This window comes from Ammodytes marinus (genome assembly GCF_949987685.1).
Source record: "Ammodytes marinus genome assembly, chromosome: 3".
NCBI classification, from domain to species: Eukaryota; Metazoa; Chordata; class Actinopteri; order Uranoscopiformes; family Ammodytidae; genus Ammodytes; species Ammodytes marinus.
The window spans coordinates 19,913,642-19,937,787 of NC_137232.1; the positions used below are offsets into that span (position 1 = coordinate 19,913,642).

The 24,146-nt window shown below is 38.2% G+C and overlaps 2 protein-coding genes across 2 annotated transcripts; both read left to right on the top strand.

Annotated features, from left to right (window-relative positions):
- Positions 1 to 3,455: 3,455 nt before the first annotated feature.
- Positions 3,456 to 14,987, top strand: jam3a (junctional adhesion molecule 3a). Its single transcript, XM_080053791.1, has 9 exons — positions 3,456 to 3,536; positions 9,061 to 9,132; positions 9,239 to 9,352; positions 9,570 to 9,722; positions 11,221 to 11,423; positions 11,997 to 12,096; positions 13,786 to 13,915; positions 14,026 to 14,077; positions 14,180 to 14,987. The coding sequence occupies exons 1-9, from the start codon at positions 3,488 to 3,490 to the stop codon at positions 14,213 to 14,215; spliced, it is 909 nt and encodes a 302-aa protein (XP_079909917.1). The 5' UTR covers positions 3,456 to 3,487; the 3' UTR covers positions 14,216 to 14,987.
- Positions 14,988 to 19,168: 4,181 nt separating this feature from the next.
- LOC307271531 (vacuolar protein sorting-associated protein 26B-like) lies at positions 19,169 to 23,952 on the top strand. Its single transcript, XM_080054025.1, has 6 exons — positions 19,169 to 19,842; positions 20,716 to 20,872; positions 21,027 to 21,191; positions 21,785 to 21,960; positions 22,350 to 22,492; positions 22,917 to 23,952. Exons 1-6 carry the CDS (start codon positions 19,620 to 19,622, stop codon positions 23,052 to 23,054), a joined length of 1,002 nt encoding a protein of 333 aa, XP_079910151.1. The 5' UTR covers positions 19,169 to 19,619; the 3' UTR covers positions 23,055 to 23,952.
- The last annotated feature ends 194 nt before the right edge of the window (positions 23,953 to 24,146 follow it).

The window sequence follows — 24,146 nt, forward strand, 5'->3', positions numbered from 1 at the left end:
CAGCAAGATACACCTAACAGAGAATATGGCTATTTTCAGGAAAAATTTAGATATTTCAACAACAAAGAAATTTGCTTAAGCTTGTAATTAAAAAATAATAATTTTCATGCCTTATTAGTGTTTGTTTTGATGAAGTTTTCGGAATTAATATTTGATCCAAAGGACAAACCGGTGCTGACTTTGAAGACCAATGTCTGGCGTTATGCTCAATATGCTGTACAGGCATTTCCTGTCTATTTCAGGTCCATCTTCTGCCCCGATGCCCTTGTGGTGACTCTATACTGCTGTTTATTCCAGAGTTTTGTCTTACAGGTAACAACCTTTAGCCACTAGTTTCCTTTTTCCAATGGGAATCACTGAGTGGTGTTTTGAAACTAGTAACATGTACTGTTATCACAGTGACCATGTACGTGTAATAATAAATTAAAGATTATTTATATAATTTTGACCAAAATGAACATAGAATTTGATTAACACATCATACAAGTTTGAAGAGCCTGTATAGTGTGTAATGGTTCCCCAGTGTAAACAAATGTATGGAAAAGCAATTATGTACTTGTACTCATCTTAAGTATTTTAATCTCATATCAATTTATATTTTTATTAAAAAAGGAGGAAATATTGCAAAATCCAATACAATTAAATACATTAGTGAAATAAGAAAACAATCTGCAGATTAATCCAAAATCGAGTTAGTCAGTTTTCATCCTGAACTTTACCTCAACCAACTTCATATCATGTGTGTGCTGCTTGATTGTGATTGTGTAATGTGTGCGAGTGTGATGTGTGTGTTGCTGATCATACAGAGTGTGGGCTGATTAGGTTTGTTGATTATGTCTTGTGTTTCTATTTTAAACTAATGTCATGTGTTAATTTCTAAACATTAATGATGTTATAAGCCCCATCATTTAATGCATTTACTCCATGTACCTTATATAATCTAACTAACAATTAAGCACATTGATAATATGTTATGTATAGGTCGTAAACACTGTAGGGAAAGGACAGAGACAGAACACAGGATTGTAGAAATTCTTTATGTACTTTGCACAGCTTGAGGCTAAGGATGTATCTTTTTCTTCAACAATGGCCCCCTGTAAACTCTCATCAGCAGACCTGACCATAGGTTAGCTACACTGTTGCATTAGAAGGAACATCAGCAAGTCAGTGTAGGCGTCTCCACATAGTGCAGGTCAACCACCAAGAAGATACCAGCAGATTGGATGAACGAGATGAATGACAGCTAAATAATCCAATGACATGTATAACTGAACTTGTTAAATATGAACTGCTGTCAAGAAACGACACTCTTTTGACTTCTTTTTTGTCTGCCTGACTACTGCATAAGCTGTAATTGCCGACATAATTTTTTCATTAAACCATCCATTGTAACTTTTCATCCTCACCTCCTCCAACATTTTTGCATCCTCTACTTCCTCTTAAGAAACAAACACGTGTATTTATTATAAGTCTTAATACATGTGCCCCCTTTAAATTGCCCCTCGGGGACGAATAAAGTGATTTGAATTTAATTTAATTGAATATATACGTAATCAAAGTCAAAATCCAATAAATGTACCAAATCATTCAATATTCATTTCAGCAGTTTTTCCCCTCACGTTCAACGTTAGCATGGTTCTATTCTTGTTTACAATTCACAGAAATAATTTGACTTGTTTAAAGGTATTTTGTTAATTTTTTCTTTATTTATTCATGAATATACATTTTTCAATGCAGGGCTTGTACTTATAACATGATAGTGATTATTATGAGCAGAGCAACATATAGGGGAGACCGGGGATAATTGTAACAGGGGGCAATTGTCACACATCAAATTGCACCAATAAGAAATAAAGTAGATACACAAAATGTATTTAGCTGATGTCTCTCTGCATACCAAAGGGAAAATTGATATTCCCTTTTCAAAATATTTTTTCAGAAAAAACACATTTCTGAGGTATGAAAGTAAAAAATAAAATCTACAGTATTTTTCTCATAAAGTCTTAATATTTAATTTAAATTAAATTAATTCTGTTTTGTTTTGATGACATTACTGTTGTGTAAGATATGACATAGTTGTTAAACATTAGCTCCATTGTTTCTAGCCATCAGGGTAGTTTGTGTCAAGTTGTTATGGTCGGGGGCAATTGTAACACTGTGTTACAATTGCCCTCGACCCTATAACAATGCTATACATTAAAATCCAAAAATATATATATACATATATATATATTGTAATAGGAAAGCTATCTGATTGTTAGTTTTTGAAGTTATGGTTTGAAGTTGGTTTGTTTTTAACTGTTTGTTGTTTTTTTAAGCATGTATTACGAATATAATGAAATAAGCATTTCCAGTAATGTTAATTCTTTAAACGCACTTTGTCGATATCTAATATTTATTGTTTTGATATGAAATCAATTTTCCAATTGATATTAAATAGTTTCCCCTATATTTCCCTGAATTAATAGGAAGATTATTGTGGTCCTTAATTTTTATATGAAGCTATGAGATCTGTTGTTACAATTGCCCCCGCACCAGGGGGCGATTGTAACGTTTGACTTGCGATTTCTAGATCTATATTGTGAATCTTTTGCCTGTAACATTGCCTGTAAAAGAAAATTATTAATGTTCACAAGGAGAGTACAAATTGCCTAATTAGCCTAAAACAAATTATCTAAATTGTTCAAGAGGTTTTTGAGTAATGACACTAAAACCAAAGTGTTAAAATTGCCCCCGGGCTCCCATACTTAACACAAAACACAATATATAATAGTAAAACACTGACATCGACCATTTTACTGCACAATGATAATTATGATAATTATTATTATTCATAAATGAAATTATACAATGTTTCAATAAAATAAATTACGTGTGTGTAATGTAATGTATATGTTATTGTACAGTATATTACGGTATAATATTGTATATTATATTGTATAATAGCCTATGTTTATGCTACATAGCCTGTATACATACGCACTAATAGAATACTCTTGTCCAATAAAACTACTTGGTTGCAACTAACTGTTGTATAAAATGTATTAAACTATTATACCATGTTGTTTATATTTCATTATTTTATCTTTCTTTGTTTGCCTACTTACACACCTTCTATTGTTTCTCTATTAGCCTACTCTTTTTTTCTGTTCTTGCTGATGTAACACCCAAATTTCCCCTGAGGTAATAAAGGAAGGATTTCTGATCTTAAGTACATTTCGCTGATAATAGGCTACTTATTACTAACAATAGGCTAATACTAATGTTTTTAACTTTAACTTGTACAGGAGTATTAGTGCACTGTGCTACATATTAGGCACCGCCCCTCGCCTGTCAGACAACGCTGAGGGTTCTGCTCCCCATGAGCCTTGTAGCTATGGAAACTCGTCGATGGCAACATCCAGCAGTGTGTTCTCTGCCCCCATCCTCAAACCTCTCAGAGGTGCTGAGTGTGTGTTGCTGTCACCGATAAATTAGACGCTGCAAGATGGCGATTGTACGACTCGTAGCCTGTTTTGTTCTTTGCACCAGCCTCGGTAAGTTATTTCTTCTTTTCCCGTGATGAAGCTTTTATGGACGCGTTTATGCGCTTAACGTAGTGGCGTTAGTTAAATAAAGAAAAGCGGTAACGAAGCTGTCAATGCTAACGTTAGAAACAGACGCTAGCTTGATACAAACAGGTTGTGAATGGTCAGGAAAGCGTTGTTGTCGTAGTGTGTTGCAGTATTATTTTTTGGCCGTTTTATTGTTACTGGGAATATTTCTCCCATTTACGCTAACGTGACTCTGCTATTGTTCGAGTCAAACCCCGATAAAATGACGTAGGCTAGTTGATGCTTTTTACTCTATAAATTAACTCCAATGTTTGCTAACGTTTCCACAACATTGTCAGCGTTGAACATTTAACCAAGCCTCGACATCAGCTTGGTTGGTGTGTGCTTATTTGTCAATGGCGAGAAATTCAGATGAAAGCTCAGAATGGAAGCAAAACATTTATCTGAGAAAACGCAGCCACATGGTGACGTGAGGAAGGGGTCCACCACCACACCAGAAATCACAGCACTGCAAGACAGCGTGCATCCATCCACAGTGTGCGTGCAGCATACTCATGAATTTAAAATGTGTGTTTAATTTATGTCAGCTTGCACAAGACTTGACTCTTAACCAGTTTGAATCATGTGTGTAAGCATTGACCTTTCAGTGATCACGTGCTGATTGATGACAGTGACTGGTCGGTGGTGTTATTAATGGTGTGGCAGGTCGAGGGCACGTGCTGAAAAATGATGAAGCAGTCATGACAGGAGATCAATGTAACTGATGGTGATGTGTAGGCCTACTGTCCTGTCCACCCCCGGTGTGAGGTCCCCCATCCCGCTGCTGACCGAAAAAGGGGGCAGAGGAGTGGGTTGCTTTCCAAATGGCAGATTGAATCAGTAAAGTGCAGTGAACTTGTCACCCACTCACTGCTTGCCTGAATCATATGACTAAGCAACTGATTCATTTATGATGTTTTTGTTGTGGCCTCCGAGCTCTGGACAGACACCATTATTATGGTGCAGATGCAGTGACCAATCTGTAGAAATATTCCCACCATTAGACTAATGCTAGTGTAAAACTCTGCCCTCGAGGTTCAGACTGCATTTAGGTTTAAATAATGAATATGAAACAGTTTTAACATTGCATGCATCATATAACAAAGTGTATACATTTAAATAATTGTAGTTAAATTATGAAAAGATTTGTGCTTGTTTTTGTCTTCTACCTTTGGTCCTGATGCTGGTGTAAGATTAACTTAACATCCAACTCCTTCAAATGTTCACTTTTAAGTAGCTTTATTGTTGTAAAAATATAGCTATCCCATGCCAACACTATCACACACATAAATCATCAGCTTGTTCCTGCTCTTAATTGAGGTTATGTGGTGTTTACACTAGGGCCAATTATTATCTCAATTGATAGAATTTTCGATGAGATTTTTCTCCTCAAGAATTTATATCACGATTCTCTCATACAATTCTTTTTATTTTTTTATTTTTTTTACAAAAACTATTACTGACACTTAGAAACCTTAAAAAGATAGAATGTACAGCAACAGCTTTATAATAATAACTATAAATAAATAAACCCTATTACCCAGTAGTTTTGGACAACAAACCACTGTATTTGAACTCATTTAATTGATCAGCCCTAGCTAGTGTCACCCATGTTGCAGGGAATGGGCCAATGTCACTTTTCTTACATTTCCCTCAAGTGCTAATGACAACAGGGCAGTCTCATACTAATCTGGAGGAGTGATCAGTTGTTATGACACTCAGTCACTTCAATACGTTGTGAATCCTGATGGTCCTTGGTCTCTCAGTGTAGCTAACTCTGCCTTCAGCATTTTTGCAGCGACTGCGATGGAATGTCTGGGAAAAAAGCTTTTTATAGATTCAACATATTTTGTATGTTGCATGGATGGGGATGGGTAGGCATTTTCATATTTCGAGCATATAAGAGGATTCCAGAATGAGGCAATTGAAGGGAACAGGCGATAGACCTACTTTGTCCATGTGTTATAATAACAGAGGGATTAAAAATAAGACCGTGTTTGCTTTGAGATTATTTTTCGTTATTCAAAAAATATTGTCTTCCCTTCAGCTGTGTCACCGTGGGACCTACCATTGTTGTATGAGGGGTTTTGATCCCGTGCCTGTATAAATTAGTTACACATTGTCATGTTAATTGTCTGAGGTTATTCTTTCCCACGGCCTACTTTTTTTCTTTTCTTTATTAAGCATCATTGTCAACACTGTGCTTTTCTTTGCAGTGGCTTCATTAATTTTTTATTTGGGTTAATCTAGTGTGCACGCACCAAACTCCAACTTGTAACCACCGTATAAGTTTTTACTCCCTGAATAATAATAATAATGGCAGAAGCATTGTAGGGCGTGGGGATCTTTTTTTAGTTTGTTTTTCGGAAAAAGTTTGGCCAGAAAGAGGGACAAGGGGGGGAAGGAGATGTGTGTGATTTGCCCCCAAGGACCTTTTTATCAGTGTCTTAGCTTTACAAAAACAAAACACACTTCAGCAAATCTTCATTCAATTAATCCTTGTTCTGCAGTGTAAGAATAAGACATTACACAATATCATGTTGCAATGCCTGAAATGCTGAAGAGTTGTTAGTGTTTTTAACGTCTTTTAATGCGATGTTTTTGGTTATGTGAAATGTGAAGCATTGGAAAGACGCTACAGTTTATAAAAAACAAGTCCGGTTTTATTCTCGTAAACTTGCAGTATGGGAAAAGACACACTACACCACTGTCTTATGAGGCTGTTTAAAGAGTGGTTTAAAGGCTGGGGACACAGTACACAGTACACACGTATGCCGAAGGGATAGATAGTTGCGTCTCTCTCTCTCTCTCTTGGGATGTCCAGTCACAGCTAGGCTAAAAATAGCCTCTTGATGTACAGGGTGGGAAAGTCAGCAGCAGAGACGGAAGCCGAGACCCGGGAGTCAGCTCTCATCAGCCTCCGCAGCTGTGCGTCTATGAGCGGATGCTTTGGCAGCACCCATGTTCAGCTCCGTACTGTACGTCTCAGGGTCACTCATGTGCTAGCGAGGCCGCTGTGCATAAATAAACCTCATAGAAGTGTACAATGCCTCGGGCTGAAACAAGAGGGGATGACTTGTATCAGATAATTGGTAAAATATACTACGTACTGGCCCCCCCACTGGGAGCAATAATCATTGGTGCTGTGCTGTTAGTCACATGTTTACCCAGCAATTATTGCATTCAGCAGTGAGTCACAGACACAATAGGTTAGTATTGGGTATTAGTGGAAGGTGGAGACGGGCTTATTATTCATCCTCAGTATCTCAAAATCAAGACACATTGTGGAATAATGATGTGTACATTTGTAATCATAATTTTTTTTTGCTGTTTGAACGCCCCTCGCACACTTTACTCGCTCATTTTCCGCTTTAATTGCTGTTATCTGCTGTGGAGTGGATTAGGCCTTCTGCCATTACAATTTGACATTTAAAAAATTACACTGATGGCTTAAAGGAGTGCACTCAAGCATGGAACACAAAATAAGAATATCTCACGAGTTGTTTGTGCCAGGGGGAGAACAAGACGGATGATTAAATATGCTTCAAATTCAAGCACATTCCTAAGTTAGTTCCTGCTACATTATTTTTGTTCTTCTTATTTGTTTTGTACGGGGGGATTTTGATCAATTATTTATTATTTTATATATTTATATGTTTCTGTAAACCTCAGCGTGAATTAGTGTCACAATTTAGCGAAGGAGCTTTTTACAGTTTTTTCTGAGTGTTTAAGGGCGCATTCAATTATTTGTTAGAGCAAAGAAATGGGAGCTCTCTGCTCTAATGAGTGACACATTGTTGACCAATTCCAGCGATTCCTCAAAGGCACATTGTCACCCAAGCACAAGTGAGATCTAGTGAAGCAGTGATGCAGACTCATATCATAATGTCACATTTGCTTATAGAGAGGTCGATAGGCCCATCCACTTTTTGTATGAAAGCTTTGTCTCTATCTTTCCTTCTTTTTGTTATTTTTCCTTAACCAGATTATTTCTACTTCACTGACTAAAGGAATTGAGTAATTCCCCTGTGTATGTGCAGCATATCAAATTATGCTGAACAAAAATAACTCAACATAAACTCAAATCAGGTCAACATAATTTGGAAACTACTTGTTTTTAAATGGCTCTGCATTGCAGTTCAATCTTTAGAGTTGACCCGTATCAGGAGATGTTTGCCTTGTTCTTCAGTAATAATTATCAACAAATGCTCAGTTTAACTGGGGTCATGTGATTGGCTTTGATTGCATTGTCAGTATGATTATGATTTTTGTCTTAGTGCATTATCCCAAAACTAGAGGGACTAATAATGCTGCATTCATGTGGTATCGGACACATCGGAAACATGAGTTGAAAAGTTGGAAAATGCTTGTGAACGACTGCTCAAGTCGGAACAAAAACTCTGGAAAGATTTTGGTGCCCGACTTGCTGACTTGACATCATATGCGTCATCAACATGACGGTTAAAAGTAGATGTTTCTTTTTCTATTGATTGTCATAGAAATTCAGGGGAAAGTTATCAATGTTGAGTTTAAACTTTTTGAGGAGTAACAGTCCAGACGTCTTCCTCGTAGCGTCATAGTTGTTTTTTGTTTATTATTATTTCAACAATCCGACTTTATGACTTGAGAGCAGGTGAACACGCTGAAGTCGAAAGAACAACTTCCCAACTCGGAAACTCGGACCATCCGAGGAGCATATATGAATGCAGCGTATGTGTCCAAGTCTTCCTACGCTCTCCAGGGTGTGTAAACAGCCACAAACAGAAAACTGGAAAGCTGAAAGTCAGCGCTTTTATCTCAGTCAGGGCTTCACTTAAAATTCAGTGCAATGGAGTAAAGCCAAAAAAAAAAAGAAAAAGTGCCTCGCTGTCCAAATATATACGACGTCACCTCACCCTATTAATGTTTTTATTGCAGCAATTTAACATTCTACAACTTGCCCTCTCTTTCAATGTGTCATCACCAGCCAAATTATGAGCAAATTAACCACCATATTGGACCCAAACCAAATGCTGAAGTCAGAATATTAATATTTCTTCTTCATATAAGTCGGTTTATGCTTTATGTCTATACATGATGTTCATAAATAATGCATGGATTATACATCAATAAAAGGGAACATGATTCCCCATGATCCCTTTTACTAATGTATAAGCTATGCAACCAAATGCACCTTTCCGATTCTGGTTACACAGGAAGAAGAGTGGAGTCGATCCTGCTTTAGTTATGTGAACTGGCACAAAAGCGTACACATTTTGGCCCCAGGTGTTAATCTTCTTTAACAGAACTGGGAAGCAATTAATGAGATATGTTGAGCCTGAATCCGATCCCACTAACCTGCTATATTTAACCTTTAACCCACTAATCCGATGTTGATTAGACAAAATGCCTTGTTGACAGTGTCCGCTAATTAAATGCGTGTGTGCAGTTACTTAGCATTTACTCATGCCTTTGTTTTTCTTCGCAGGCCACATCCCATCGTCACTCGGGGTAATCCTCCGGACCACGGACAGTTCTGTGTGGGCAAATGAGTTTGAGCGTAAGTTGTTGAAAGATGGCGCTAACCTATTTAGCCAAAGTAGCTTTTTCTTTTCCTGATTTGAGAGGCCTGCTCCTGCTCTCATGCACTCTTGTTTTCTTCACAGCCATCGAACTGACCTGTTTAATAGAGTCCATCTCAACAAACAACCCGCGGATTGAATGGAAGAAGATTAAAAACGGTGTCCCCAGTTACGTGTACTTTCACCACAAGATAACAGGTAAACCGCCTGGAAACTCTCTTTTTGAAAAACCTCATCAACAATATAAACCACAGCATTTTACAGTAATGTCACAGAATCAAAGCTTAGCTGAATGAATGGTACCTTTTTAAAGAACTTGGCTTTGGATTCTGTTTTTTGGCTCTGTGGACTGTGTGAAGTCATGCTGTGTATGTGAATGAGCAATTGTAAGGCCTTTTTCTCTCTCCCTCAATAGGGGACCTGGAGCGTAGAGCTCAGCTTAGAGAGCCAGCCAACATTCTGATCATGAACACAACTCGCTCAGACACAGCAGAGTATCGCTGCGAAGTGGCCGCCATCGATGATCAAAGGGACTTTGATGAGATACTTATAAGCCTTGCAGTAAGAGGTAATGTGAGCGGGTTCCACTAAACGGTCTCTGATTGGCCAAGGGTTACACAGCACATTTACAATATTTTGGGTTCAACATTCAAAAATCATAGTGCACTTCAGCTATCTTTGATTTATTGGGCTTTCTTTGCTTTAATATTAGAGATTATACAGCAGTTGGTTCTGAGCGAGTGATTTGATTGGACGAGAGACCTTCTGAGCGTTCTGAAGGAGTGCTGATATTAGCCAACAACATCACTCGGGACTGTTCACCAAACTGTAGACCAACTGTCAAAATCACTCCGCGGCTCACTGATGAGCCGGAGCTTCACTTGTGTGTTATCTGTGTGTGTGTGACTCAGGTTGATTGTGGCGAGTCTCTCCCCTGTGAGAGGGCATCGCTGCCACACAGAGACACAGACAGAAACAGTGTGCGGTAGTCGCTCACACTCACGTTACTGAAGACAGCAATAGTGTGTGGAGATAAACTCAGGCTGCTGAATAATACGAGCGCAGCATAGCTTTAGCCTAGCATAGCTTTCCCACCTCATTGTATAACGTTACTTCCCCCGGGCCGAAATACACTCATAAACTCTGGGAAATTAAGCGTGGGGGTTTGGATTGGGCAGCGGACCTTATTACCAACTAGATTAAGATCCGCCGTTCCGTTTCTTTGGTGATTTTTACGGGACATCGGGCAGCCGTGGTTAATGTTACCAGAGTAAACAAAGCAAGACGAGCTCACTCGCGTAAAGTTGTTGCTTAGCAACGCGCTCCGCTCTGACTGCAGTTGTCGAACTATTTGTGTTGGCGAAGCAAATACATTCTTAAATGATTAAAGATAACATTTTAAAGTTAACTTGTGAATTTCAGTTGTAAAACTGCTGTATAAAAGCAATAGCACACTCGAGGTCGCATGTTGTCGCTCTATATCAGCACTGCTGTGTTTCTCTTCGGCACTCGGCCTGCGGCCTCGTGCCTACGACCGAATCACAGCAGTGCTGATATAGAGCGACAACATGCTCCCTCTCGTGTGCTATTGCTTAAATACATTTTTCAATTTCGCAATATGTAAAGGACTAGTTTGACATTTTTTCCAAATTATTTCTATTCTTATACCAGTCCCTTAAACATGAACCATTTATTCCTTATCCTGCTTGTTTGATATTGAATGATTTAATTAACTTTGTACATTTTGTTATGGAAAGTGCTATAGTATATGGGTATTTATGCTAAGCTAAGATGACAGTTTCCTAAAATGTCAGACTATTCATTTTTGCAATCACCTTAGGCTCTGCTTTTTTGTTGCGCATCAAGTGATTCAAACATAATCAATAGATTAACCAATAACAAAAACAGTCAGTGGTTGCAGTGGATTTACGTTGGTGTGTGTGTGCGTGTGTGTGCGTGTGTGCGTGTGTGTGTGTGCGTGTGTGTGTGTGTGTGTGTGTGTGTGTGTGTGTGTGTGTGTGTGTGTGTGTGTGTGTGTGTGTGTGTGTGTGTGTGTGTGTGTATAGTGAAACCTGTGGTGCCAAAGTGCAGCGTGCCCGAGGCAGTCACAGTTGGGACGTCTACCGAGCTGCGATGTCTGGAGAACGAGGGCTACCCAGCCTCTCAGTACCGCTGGTTCCACAACCAGGAGGAACTTCCACAAGACCCAAAAATCAGCCCCAAATGGGTCAACACGTCCTACAGCATCAACCCCGACACTGGAGGCCTGGTAAGAGACGCAGGGAGTTTTGCATGCTATAAGTACATTTGTTTATTTTAGTTTTCATATTTTTTTAAAACTACCTCTAAAATCATTCTAAAACTATTTACTATTCCTACATCACTATTATTAGAAATGAACACCGTTCTCCCTGTAATATCTGATCTGCCTCAAACAAATGTTGAGGATGCTGTTGGCTTTTCAGTTCGTGGAAGGGACTCTTCTGCATCAGGGATGTTATATTACAGCTTATCTAACGTAGGATTAATACACCCATGTAAAGATGTCAGTGAGGAAGCTAAACCAAACACTGGCATATGGAAAAGGAGGATTATGTTGCATCCGGAGCCACAGTGATGTGTTTATGGTTTACTGTTTATGGTTTACTCACAAAATTATAAATAAAAGTTAAAAGTGTGATAGAAATTCAACGCGTCACTAAAAACACATTTCAAGTCCATATTATAAAATATTGAAGACGAGTTTCTTTGGAAGAATGTCATAACAATGCACAGACAAACACCCTTCAGCATTTTGTTGACAATGCAATGTGTCACTGAAACAACAAAAATGACTCCTCAGAAATTTCGAAGAGTGAAGAAGGAGGACGCTGGGGAATACTACTGCCAGGCGAAGAACGATGCAGGACACGCGCAGTGTCCCTCACAAACCATGGAAGTCTGTAAGTGTCTGAACGTCTGAGTCATCCTTTAAAAAGGCCTTTTCTGACACTTTATTAGACAGAAAAGGCTGCTTGTTGATGTCAGTAACGTATGTGGACAGTGCTACCAAACCCAGATTCAAAGTACAGTTGTACAACTACCGCCTGGCAGTTATATGTTAATGTTTTTAACATGTTCAATAAAGATTAATTTGAAAAAATACGCCTCCGCAGTGGCATACAATTGCCGAACGGTGAAAGTACAGTGGTGGTAAGCATTGCTTTAAAGAAGGTAAACCTCCTAAGAAGGTCACTGCGACCTTAAAATATGAAGGCTCGAGAATTTCATTGCCAATGACTGCTGCTGTAATTGTTGTGCATATCACAAATAAACATCTTGAATCTAGAATGTTGCGGTACCCTTTGACCTCCAAATCTAATCACTTCATTCTTAAGTCAGAGTCGACATTTGTGCAAACTTTTAAGGAAATTCCTCAAGGCGTTCTTGAGTTACTGTGTTCATGAGGCATGAGTGACGTTGATCTTTGGCAGATGACCTCTAAAAATCTAATCAGCTCATCCTTGATTTAGAGTGGACACTAGTGCAAAATTTGAAGAAAATCACTCAAAGCGCTATCACCGGTGTGGAGGCATAGGAGTGGCTTTTGCATGGAAAAAGCAGCACGTTCATCTGGCGAACATGTTTAAAAGGGGCAGGCAGCTAATCAAAGGCAAAATGATGGTAAACTATATTCACATTGGCAGAAAACAGAGGCTCAGAAACAAACCTACTTGCTCCTGGGTTATGTAGTGTATAATGTACTGCAGCATTTAATGGCGGATGAGAAAAAAATGCCTTCGTAATTCATATGAATTTCAAAAATAGAAACTATTTCCTCTCCATCACATCTGAGCCCGTAGTTTCATCCTAAGATCTTCAACAAATGTTTGACTTTTGTTAGAAAAATAACTCTAATTTGTATGATATTATGCCCCCCCCCCCCCCCCATTAATATGCATTTACTCTTTTATAATCAATTGAACAATCGATATATTCTTAACATGTGAACTAAAATGTTCTCTTCTCTGGCCTCGAGAAGGGACAGTTTGAGGAGAAGAAAGAGCAATAAATCTTGTTGTAAAACTTTACGATGTTTTCCCCATAAGATAAGCCTAGAGGGCAAGGCGATGTATCTGTTTAATAACAAAGGCCTTCTCTCAGTCAAGCTTTGGATACATTCACGGCTGGGAAGCTTAACCCTACTCTCGCATAGGTTCATGAGGACGGCCAGGATGGGGGATGATCCCTGAAACCAGATGACAGCAATAAAAACCAATCATTGTCCTTGTTTAGAGAGATAATAAAACCCCTTGCTGTCGAGAAGGGGTTTCACTTTTTGACTTTTTCCTGTCCCTGAAGGCTGCATAACCTGTTCTGTGATATCACTTCATTAAACATCCTCTAAGAACTTGGAAACTTCTCTCCAGTCATCCTTTATTTTTGCCTTCCATATTTCCGAATAAACGAACACGTACAGTAATTTAACATCCTGTTACATTGTTACTTGATAGCTGGCTATACTCACTGATTGATTAGCAAATCCTTGTGATCAGCTAAACAATTAATCAAGTGATTTTTTCAGCAACATATATTATAAAGATATAATAGACAACATTATAGGCACTCATACCATGTCTGTCCTGTTTCAGATGACATTGACATCCTTGGGATTTTCCTCAAGTCTTTCGGAGGAGTGACTGTTTTCTTCTGTTTGGCTGCCTCCATCTGTCATTCCTTTAAACGTGGATGCTTCTACAAAAAAGGGCACAATGAAAATAAGTGAGTAGAATCTACATCTCTAAAGGATGGAGGCAAAATGTTGTTAGGTCTTTAATTTTACCACACACCAAGGATTTTGTATTTTATTATATAATTGTTTTTAATTTCAGCTACAATTGGCCAGCACAGACTGATGGTGTTCACTACGGCGATGCAGATGAGGTAAATAAAATCTTAAAAACATACAAAGCATTTATTGCAAATGTTAAACAATAAAAGGAGGCATTCTGTATGTTTATCTGCTAATTGCTATTTTCCCCACAGGGCCACTTTCGCCACAAGTCTTCATTCGTCATTTGACAGCTCAGATGGAGGATGAGTTGGAACCAAGGCAAAGCCAAACAAACTGCTGAGGTTAACTCTCTACAATGATCCTGATGGTAATGTTTGAGGCGTAACATGGCACATTATTCTCTGATGCACATCAAAATCAAATATACCAACTTGCCAAAGTAATTTTAATATCATTTTGTGGCAACAGTTTATGTTTTTTATAATAATTTTTAAAAGTCTTCTATGTTATTTCTAATTTCCATTAAAATCATGGTTTATTTTTTTACTCCTTATTTAGTTTAACAAATTTTGCACCATGTTTTATTATAAAATCAATACATTTTAAAGCTGTGGAATTTGATATTTAGCCCTCATCGCAAAAAGCTGCTAGAGGCCACATTCCTTCACGTTTTTTTTTATCAACTTTTTACTGAGGACACTGAAATTGTTTTACAAAACTCTTTTACATTGTCTATGTTCACAATATAAACATGTTTGTCTTTTGGTTTTACTTTGGGAAGAGTCAAAATTTGTTTTTGTATATATACTGTAGTTATGCAGGCAATAAGCAGCACACTGTAAAAGGCTGATGAGCTCAGATTCCTAAGGCACAATTACCAGCCTTTCTTATATTTAAAGATGACAAGTAGGCAATGTATAAGTACAGAGTAACCATTGAATTTGAATACCATATATCCCACTATGCTGCAAAGTCAATATGTACTATAAGGGTGGTGAAGTATGATTTAAAGAGTGCTGTTTCTGTGTATAAGTGACCTTCTGTGCTATACTAATTATTTTGTGAGTATTGGACATATTGTCCAGGTTTTCAGTATTTAATGTACATAAATCTACATAATTTTTTTTGACATTTTAATTTTTCATACATTGCACTTATTGTATACCTTATTGTAAATATGCAATAAACCTGTTTGTTGGAAATATAATTACAGTATTTACTCTTCAGTGTATTTCTGCAATGTTGAGCCTGTCATTTCAAACATTAGTGTCAATGATTTGTGTAACAACTCAGGAACTGTTGTAAAATGTCCACTGTTCATTTGATATTAATGCTTTATGTTCATGTTATTTTGTTACTATTAAATACATTTGGACTGTTAATGTGGCATTTGTTTTATTATGGAAGTGTATTCTCAGGTTGCATCTGTTTATTATGTTTCTGATAAAGTAAATGAAAATAATTAATCAGAGGCAAGTGACTGTGACACAACAAAATTGCTGCCTAAAGCATTTTGTTATTACCATATTTCTATCTCTGGTGGTTGAAGATATATTCACACAGATGAGTAAAAGTTTCAATACCACAATAAAAAAAAATCTCAATTCAAAATGATAAAAGATACCTAAGTCTCAGCAAATGTACTTTATCAAAAGCTAAAGCACTCCAGTGGCCCATGCCAGAATGTGGATATAGAAATTATATTATTGTATTTGTTTACTTAAGCCCAGTTCAGACCAAAGATTCGCCTTGCAAATGCTTGCGACGAGACGGTTTTACGTCGCGGGGGAGAAATCGCAGCAGTGTGAACTGATCGTTGCAGCGCGTTGCAAGCTTTCTTTATATGTCCATGGTTGCAAGGCGTCGCAGAAGATTGTCAAATCGCAAGGTCCAATTTTAGAACGTCTCAACCGTCTCGTCTCAAGGAGTTGCGAGTTGCAAGCAGTTGCAAGGTGAATCTTTGGTCTGAACTGGGCTTAATTACATGTAAACAGAATTTCAATTTAGCAGATGATCTGCGTGGGTCTAACAACGTCTCATGACATAATTTTAATCAGCAACAATTCATGTTATAATAAAAGCACAATTAAAACAAAGAGTATAAAATACGTGTGATTTACAGACAATAATGAGCCATATGAAAACAAAAGGATAACAGACAGGAATATAAACAAAAAGCAGGATCAAATTACATCTGGAAAAGCTCTCCGATAAAAGTGGGTTTTGAGGAGAGATTTAAAAATGGGCAGTGACTCAGTCAACCTAATTTCCAGGTCGTTCCAGAGCTTTGGTGCCCGCATGGCGAAAGCTCTGTCCCCTTTACTTTTGAGCCTGGACACTGGGAGGACCTCAGACTACGAGACGGCACATAGGGGACTAAAAGGTCTGAGATATATAGCTTGTAAGATGGGGCCAAGTCATGTAAAGCCTTAAAAGTGATCAATAAAATCCTAAAACAAACGGGAAGCCAAGACGCTAGAACAGAGGTGTGATATGATAATTTTCTAGATTTTGTAAAAAGCCTGGCAGCTGAGTTTTGAACAGTCAGTAGCCGTTTGAGTGTTTTATAATGAGCTGGGAACAGGATAGATAAAAAAGGGAGTTGAGAAAGGGTTTAGGGTATAAATATTGTACAAGAAACAATGAACAGGTGTACGGTAAGGTGTAGGCCTACTTCTAGTGAAACATTGTAAATAGGACTTAAAAGTAATTTTTCAGTTACACTATTGGATTTTATTAGAGATTTTGATATGTGTTATAGGTTTACGTACACAAACAAAATAATTGTGAGCATCTTAAAAATTTTTAACTGGTAAAAGCCTACAAAATGTCACCAATTGAAGCATTTAAAGAAATAAAAAAGGGTGCTTGACAGGTATTCTGTGAAAAAATGTATAGAAAAGAACATCAATGATGATCTTATTTGCTATCATAATTATGATTTAAATTACCCTAGAACATATAAAGAAGTTAACATAAGGTACTACAACAAAGCTGCTCACACATAATAATTATAATCCAAATGTATATTCAACAGTACCGTATCTGCTGTCACTTTGGTCTTAGACAACATTGTTACAGCTATCGACAAAAAAATGCACTGTGCAGCACTTTTTGTTGATCTGTCAAAAGCTTTTGATACTTTAGATCACCATTTGCTTTTACAGAGGCTGCATGAAATTAGTTTTGATTATTCTACATGTAGCTGGTTTAGCAGTCAGTAAAACTGGGAAGCTACCAAACTGATTTTTTAACAGTTACAAATGGTGTTCCGCAGGGCTCAATTTTAGGTCCAGTCCCATTCACAATTTACATCAATAACATTGTTTCATCGCTACAAAACTGTCATGCCCATTTGTATGCTGACGACACTGTACTGTATTGCATTTCTGATTCAGTGCAACAATCTGTTCAGAACCTACAGAGCTCTTTTAACACCCTGTGGACCTCAGGCTTGTTCTTAATACAGAAAAAACAAAATATATGTGTTTCTCCAGAGCAAGAACTACACATTTTAATTATCTTATTATTCATACAAATAATGGATGTCATATTGAAAGAGTCACTGAATATAAATATCTTGGCATCTGGATAGATGAAAAACTCTCTTTTACATTTCACATAAAAAATCTTGTCTGTCGTCTGCGACAAAAGATTGGATATTTTTATAGGAATAAAGCCACTTTCCCGTTGTTCAGTAGGAAAAGGATTATTGAGGCAGTTTTTATGTCTGTCCTTGATTACGGTGATGTGGCTTATCGGCATTCATACTCCTAGACTCTGTTTTTCACTCTGCTTTGAGATTCATTACAGGACATGCTTATGATACACACCATTGTGTTTTATAATGAAAAGGTTGGGTGGTCCTCCCTTAAGGAGAGACGGGATGCACATTGGCATATTTTTATATATAAAGCCCTGACTGGGAAGCTACTACTCTATTTGACAGAAATGCTGCTTATTTCAGATGGGCTTTATCAAACCCGCTCAACTGACTTGCTCATGTTATATGTTCCATACGCCCGGTCTGAGCTTGGTAAAACTGCTTTTAGCCACAGTGCCCGTGACTCCTGGGACAGCCTACAACATCAAAATAAAATAAATACACACATAACTGTTAAGGTGAAGTAAAGGTTTATTTATATTAATATAACTGTTAAATCGCTCTTAATTCATACAGTAATCACTAACACCATGCGCGCGTTTCATAAAGCCAATCTCAGTCAGCTGCTCTGCATGTAATCAGCAATTAAACTTTATGTAATATACCGATATTTGATCCAGTCACAAGAGAGATTGGTACAAACCCACACCCCTCCGCACCCGTCTCACTCATGGTCTCACTGCCGGTGCACGCCAGAGCGACACATGAGTGAATGTTTATGCGCCTACAATGGCGGAGCTGGTAAAAATCCTTCCCAATGTCTGTTTTGATGGTTTTTATCATGTTTTATCACACTTATGGATCTGAGATGATGCTAGATAACTTGCTGCTCGAAGACCGCAGTGCATTAATGTGGTGACGTAGGTACGAGCGAGGGGACTGCCATAGACAGTATATATACATGTATATTATATCTATGGGGGACTGCTAACTGCAGTAACTGACAGGAAGTTAGCTAAACTGACCATTCCGCTTACAGCTCCTTTAGCCAATTTAAACGTATTATTTTGAATCAGCCCCTCTCCACTTGTAACTGTTTTAATTAGGCTATTGTCTCTTTCATTCAATCGATCTGAATGTTTTAATTGTTGTTGTCTCTTTGTAAACTTGTAGTGTATTTTCATTGTATATTGTGTATCTGTAACTCGACGTCATTGTAAAAGAGGGTCACCCCTCAATTGATCTTTCGAGGTTAAGTAAAGGAAAATGAAATAAAATATGAAAGAAAGGGACTGTGTAATTAATAATTGTATTGTTATAAATATATTTGAATGTAAATTTGAATATTGATACTTTCCAACTTGAGTAAACTTTGAATATAATACTTTTTCTTGTAATATAGCATTTTCAGATTGTTGTGCTGCTACTTTTCTTATAGTAGGCTACATGCTTCTTCTACCACTGCTTTCTAAAACATAAACTAAGAACAGCAGTTTATTTGAGAATATGCACTTAGTTAGTTTTCACACAACACAATAATATTCAATAATACATAATGTAAAAGCTCTCACTTGGCTTTATTGTTTTATTTTGAAAAACTCCACCCGGAGGTAGTCGAGCCAATGCAGATGGCGGACATCCTGATCATTTGACAACATTCACCGTCTTTTTCTTACAGAAAACAAACATGTAGCCTAATATATATTTAAAACGTGAGAGTTGTATCCGTTACGACGCAGACTAGTGTGTGGCCGGAGTAGACTACTTTTTGGAGATCTTTAGGTGAACGGAGGAGAAAAGGAGCGGCTAATTTCGCTGATGGACGTATTATTGTGCGTTTTCACTGCGCCGTCGTTTAACTATTTTGATAACTAACATGTAGCTAATGTGGAGTTTTTCTGTAAAATATCGTCGACTCTTGTTTTTTAAGTAGTGTGTTTTATTCTCCGAAAGGAAACTGAGGTCGCACACCACGTACGGCCTTGTTGTGTGTTTGTTTTCTACTTAAAAACGTAACATTTGTGTGCTAACAGGTCGGCGAGAGACGTTGCGATAAGAGTTGGCACAGCTCAGACGTAAGCGTTACAATGAGTTTCTTTAGTTTTGGACAAAGTGCAGAGATCGATGTGGTCCTGAATGACGCCGAGACGAGGAAGAAGGCTGAACACAAGACTGAAGATGGAAAGAAAGACAAATACTTTCTTTTCTATGATGGAGAAACTGTCGGTGGGAAGGTGAATGTCACACTGAAGAACCCTGGAAAGAGGCTCGAGCACCAGGGCATTAAAATTGAATTTGTCGGACAAATAGGTGGGTAAACAATAATAATCATTTGCACATCTTCACAGCTACACATACACACCCCTTAATAATTTGCGGACTTTTATCTATTAATGGCAAAATGGAGTGTGCTGAAAAACATATGATGTTAATACACACAGCCGATGCTCTGTAAACTGGTATGTAAATAAAGGGGCCCACCGTAGCAGGCAACATGCCTGTTTACAGAGCCTAGGCTGGGTATTAACCATAAACTGTATGGTATAAACACCATTCATACATTTTTCAGGGCGCACATAGTAGCCTATACGGACATGCAGCCGATTGTAAGGTGATTCTCTGATTTTGACAAGCATTGTCCAGAATCGGTATATCCACCTTCAAGCAAGGGAGATGTGTCATTCTGGCTACTGACCTGGGGAAATTAAATAAAGTAATTATATTTCGGTCCATAGTTAGAAAAGTCTCTAAGGGTTCTGTACAATGATCCTGTGTGTTTTCCAAATACAGCGGAGTTTATATTTTTAGGAAAATCCAATGCTTAGCCCCGCCCCTGAGGCTTGAGTGTGATTGTATTACTTGATAGGCCTTCTCAGTGTAATCAATATTCTCTTTGGATCCTTGCCTTGACTTTGAACATATCTCAAAGTAGTAGAGCACTATTGATTGGTGCAAGACAGATACGGGTTTACAAGCAGCCATAGTCGATCATTTTTAAATCATGGTGAAAATGTGAAACCAGTCTCATTGCAGAGAATCAACACCTGAATATGCAGCTCCCCACAGCTGTACGGAGGTTTATAGCTCATTGTTTAGCCTTTCAGCCGCTGTGTAAATATTTCTGAATAATATATATGAAGAAGTGAACTACTCATTTGTTGACAACCTCATTCTCTTTTCTAGAGCTGTATTACGACAGAGGAAACCATCATGAGTTTGTTTCCCTGGTCAAAGATCTTGCACGGCCGGGTGAAATAACTCAGTCGCAGACCTTTGACTTTGAGTTCACTCATGTCGAAAAACCTTACGAGTCTTACACAGGCCAGAATGTCAAGCTTAGGTAAGTTTGATCATTCACTCTGCTTTATAGGCAGTTAAAAGAGCGACTGTGTCACTCGTTAAGCTGCCTGTAGAGCATCTTAAGGCCTGTTACCGTAAACATTGAATGGCCTATATGTGACTATGTTTTCAGTCTCCTTTTGTTCCGTTTGCAGATATTTCCTTCGCGCTACAGTGACCAGAAGACTAAATGATATCAGTAAAGAGATGGACATCGTGGTCCACACATTGAGCACTTATCCCGAACTCAACTCCTCCATTAAAATGGAAGTTGGAATTGAGGATTGTCTCCACATTGAGTTTGAGTACAACAAATCCAAGTAAGACTCATAGGGCTGCAACAAACCAGTATATTCACATGATCGATCACCCATCTGTAGACAGTTTTTGTTCAGTGACTGTTTAACTTGTATAAAATGTCAGACTTTTTTGCTTTTGCCCTAAACAGTCTAACACATAAATATGTCCTGTTCAGTACCATTGTAATGAAATGTACAGAGAAAACCTCAAATTTAAGTAGCTGGAACCAGATAAAGTCTTATCATCTTTGCTTGATTAATTATTTTAACAATTCAAATTGACTATCAAAATTGATGCCAATTTATTTTGGAACTAATCTTTCCAGCGTCTAAGACCTGATGACATAATCATTTAATTTAGCCACATGTTTTACAAGTGAACACAATAAAATAATAACATTATTTTTGAGTTTACAAATTTGATTATCCAAATAGAAGATGTATTTTCTATAGACTATTCATTTCAGCTGTGACACTTGAGTAATGTCCTGCAGTCCAATGGCGGTGTAAAGCTTACATTCTAAAGAACCAATTAAACACATTTTGTTTGTGCTCGGTTACTAAACTACTTGTTATTTACAGCCCTTGTGTGTCGTCATTTGTCCTCCCGACAGGTACCACCTGAAAGATGTCATCGTGGGGAAGATATATTTCCTGCTGGTGAGGATTAAGATCAGGCATATGGAGATTGACATCATCAAACGTGAGACAACGGGCACCGGCCCAAGTGTTTACCATGAAAATGACACTATCGCCAAGTACGAGATCATGGACGGAGCTCCAGTCAGGGGTAAACCACAACTCGCTCATATTTACACTCAGTTATTTTCCTCATTCAGTTAAAGATGGAGTTCAAAATTCTGGAATGCTTGATGTCAAAATCAGTAAATATCTCCTCATGATCCGTTACCGGCAAGTACTGGGTATGCGGCGCGCAAAGAAAAAACACAGCCTAGGCTCGCTCTGTACGCGGGCATGTTTTGCATGCTACAGTGGGCCCCCTTTGTTTACATACCAGGCTGTGTATTGACACTCGATATATTTTCAGGGCACACACAGTTTGGACAGATAGTGGATCGTGAGGAGATATTCCCTGATTTTGACAAGAAGCGTTCTCCAGAATCTCTCAATCCACTTTAAATTAAGATGGATGGGGTCACCATGTATCTCTTATTTCAGGAGAGTCCATCCCCATCCGGTTATTTCTGGCTGGTTACGATCTGACTCCCACCATGAGGGACATCAACAAGAAGTTCTCCGTGCGCTACTACCTGAACCTGGTGCTGATCGACGAGGAGGAGAGACGCTATTTCAAACAGCAGGTACAATACTGCCAAACATCGTTTGGTTCCTGCCTTTCAAATGCAACAAAAATAAAATAAAAATGTGCAAGCAGAAGACCAGATACAGCAAAGATAAGCAACACAATTTAACAGACTATTACTATTATTATTATTATTAAGATTATTTTTCACATACAAATGTGCCAACCAATCAATCTTAGAATGTACAGTATAATATCGAATTTTTCTATAAATAAGTTTGTTTATGGAAATAATTAGAGCTTAAATTAGAAGGGAGGTCAAAATTATTCAAGTAGTTTGAGTTTGAGGTATATTTCGATAATTATCCGCATAATATTGTGAATCATAATTATTTCGCCCAGAATAATAAACCCATGAAATCAAATTTTCATCATACCATGGCTCATTAAGTGTCTAAACCGCTTCACTTCCCTGTGTGCAGGAGATCACCCTGTGGCGAAAAGGTGACGTGGTGAGGAAGAGCATGTCCCATCAGGCGGCCATCGCCTCCCAGAGGTTCGAGGGCTCGGCTGCTTCAGAGAGCGCACTGGAGCAGGCTGCCAAGGAGGAGAGCGGGTAGAGAGGCAGCCCCTACAGTCCCCTCCAGACTCCTAGGTGTTAGTGGAGGGGGGGGGGGGGGCACACCCGGCAACTACACAACATCTGGACAAGCAGCTGTTTCACTCATAGTCGCTGCTGGGAGGAAGAAGGGAGACCGACATACAGTGCTACAGTATGTGAACAATGAATTGGTTTGCATGAGGCATTCGCAGTGGCTTCGGGCCTGCTGATCTTGTCCTTCCTCATTAATGTGTGTTTTTTTTTTTTTTTAATGGGAATCAAACTAATCACTTGTCGCGATGTCTGCTCTGTTTTTTGTGTGAAACTTACATTTTGTTGGTAACATTCTAATCATGAATTGGTCTCTACTCTCTTTGATTAACGTTACGCACCTGAATTGTCATGAATTTAACAAAATGTATCTCCAACATTCCTCCTTTAATAGATGCATTACTAACACTGTTATAAGGTCAAGGGGTAACTTTGCACTGCGCTATCTTGCTATTTTTTTTTGTGAGTTCATCTGTTTGCACACAAACAAAATAGTGGAAACTGGAATTATTTTCCCTTTATTTTAAGTATTATGCGTTTTTTTTATTATCTGTAAATAAGACCAGCTAAAACCTTTAATCCTGTTCCAGCTTGGGTACATGGTTATGCCGTACACAGTGCCACACACCTTTCGTGTTCGTCTGCTTTACCTCAGCGTTCCAGTGTGTTAGGAAGGGTGTTGTATTAAGGTCTGATAGTATGAAGTCTTCTGTATCCTCTTTATTAGGGACTTGGATGTTGTGCCTAAGTGTAACAAGCAAATGAAATCCTCCTGCCTCTAACATAATTTTAGTCTTTTAACCAGAGCGAAGTTACAGTAGAACTATCTATCTTTCGCAGAATGCTAGCCGATTCTTCCTTGTCCCCAAATGTCAAATAAAATTATGCCAAATGAAAATGTGTCAGACCTGGTTGTTGTTTAGAAGTGAGTGAAAGTGTTTGTGACTGTCATGGAAATCTGTGAGGAGTCGGACACTACCAAGTGTTACATCTGTATTTCTTCAATTCATAAAAGCACTGAACAGCAAATAAATCTGCTCTCCAAGAACATTTTGTAGGA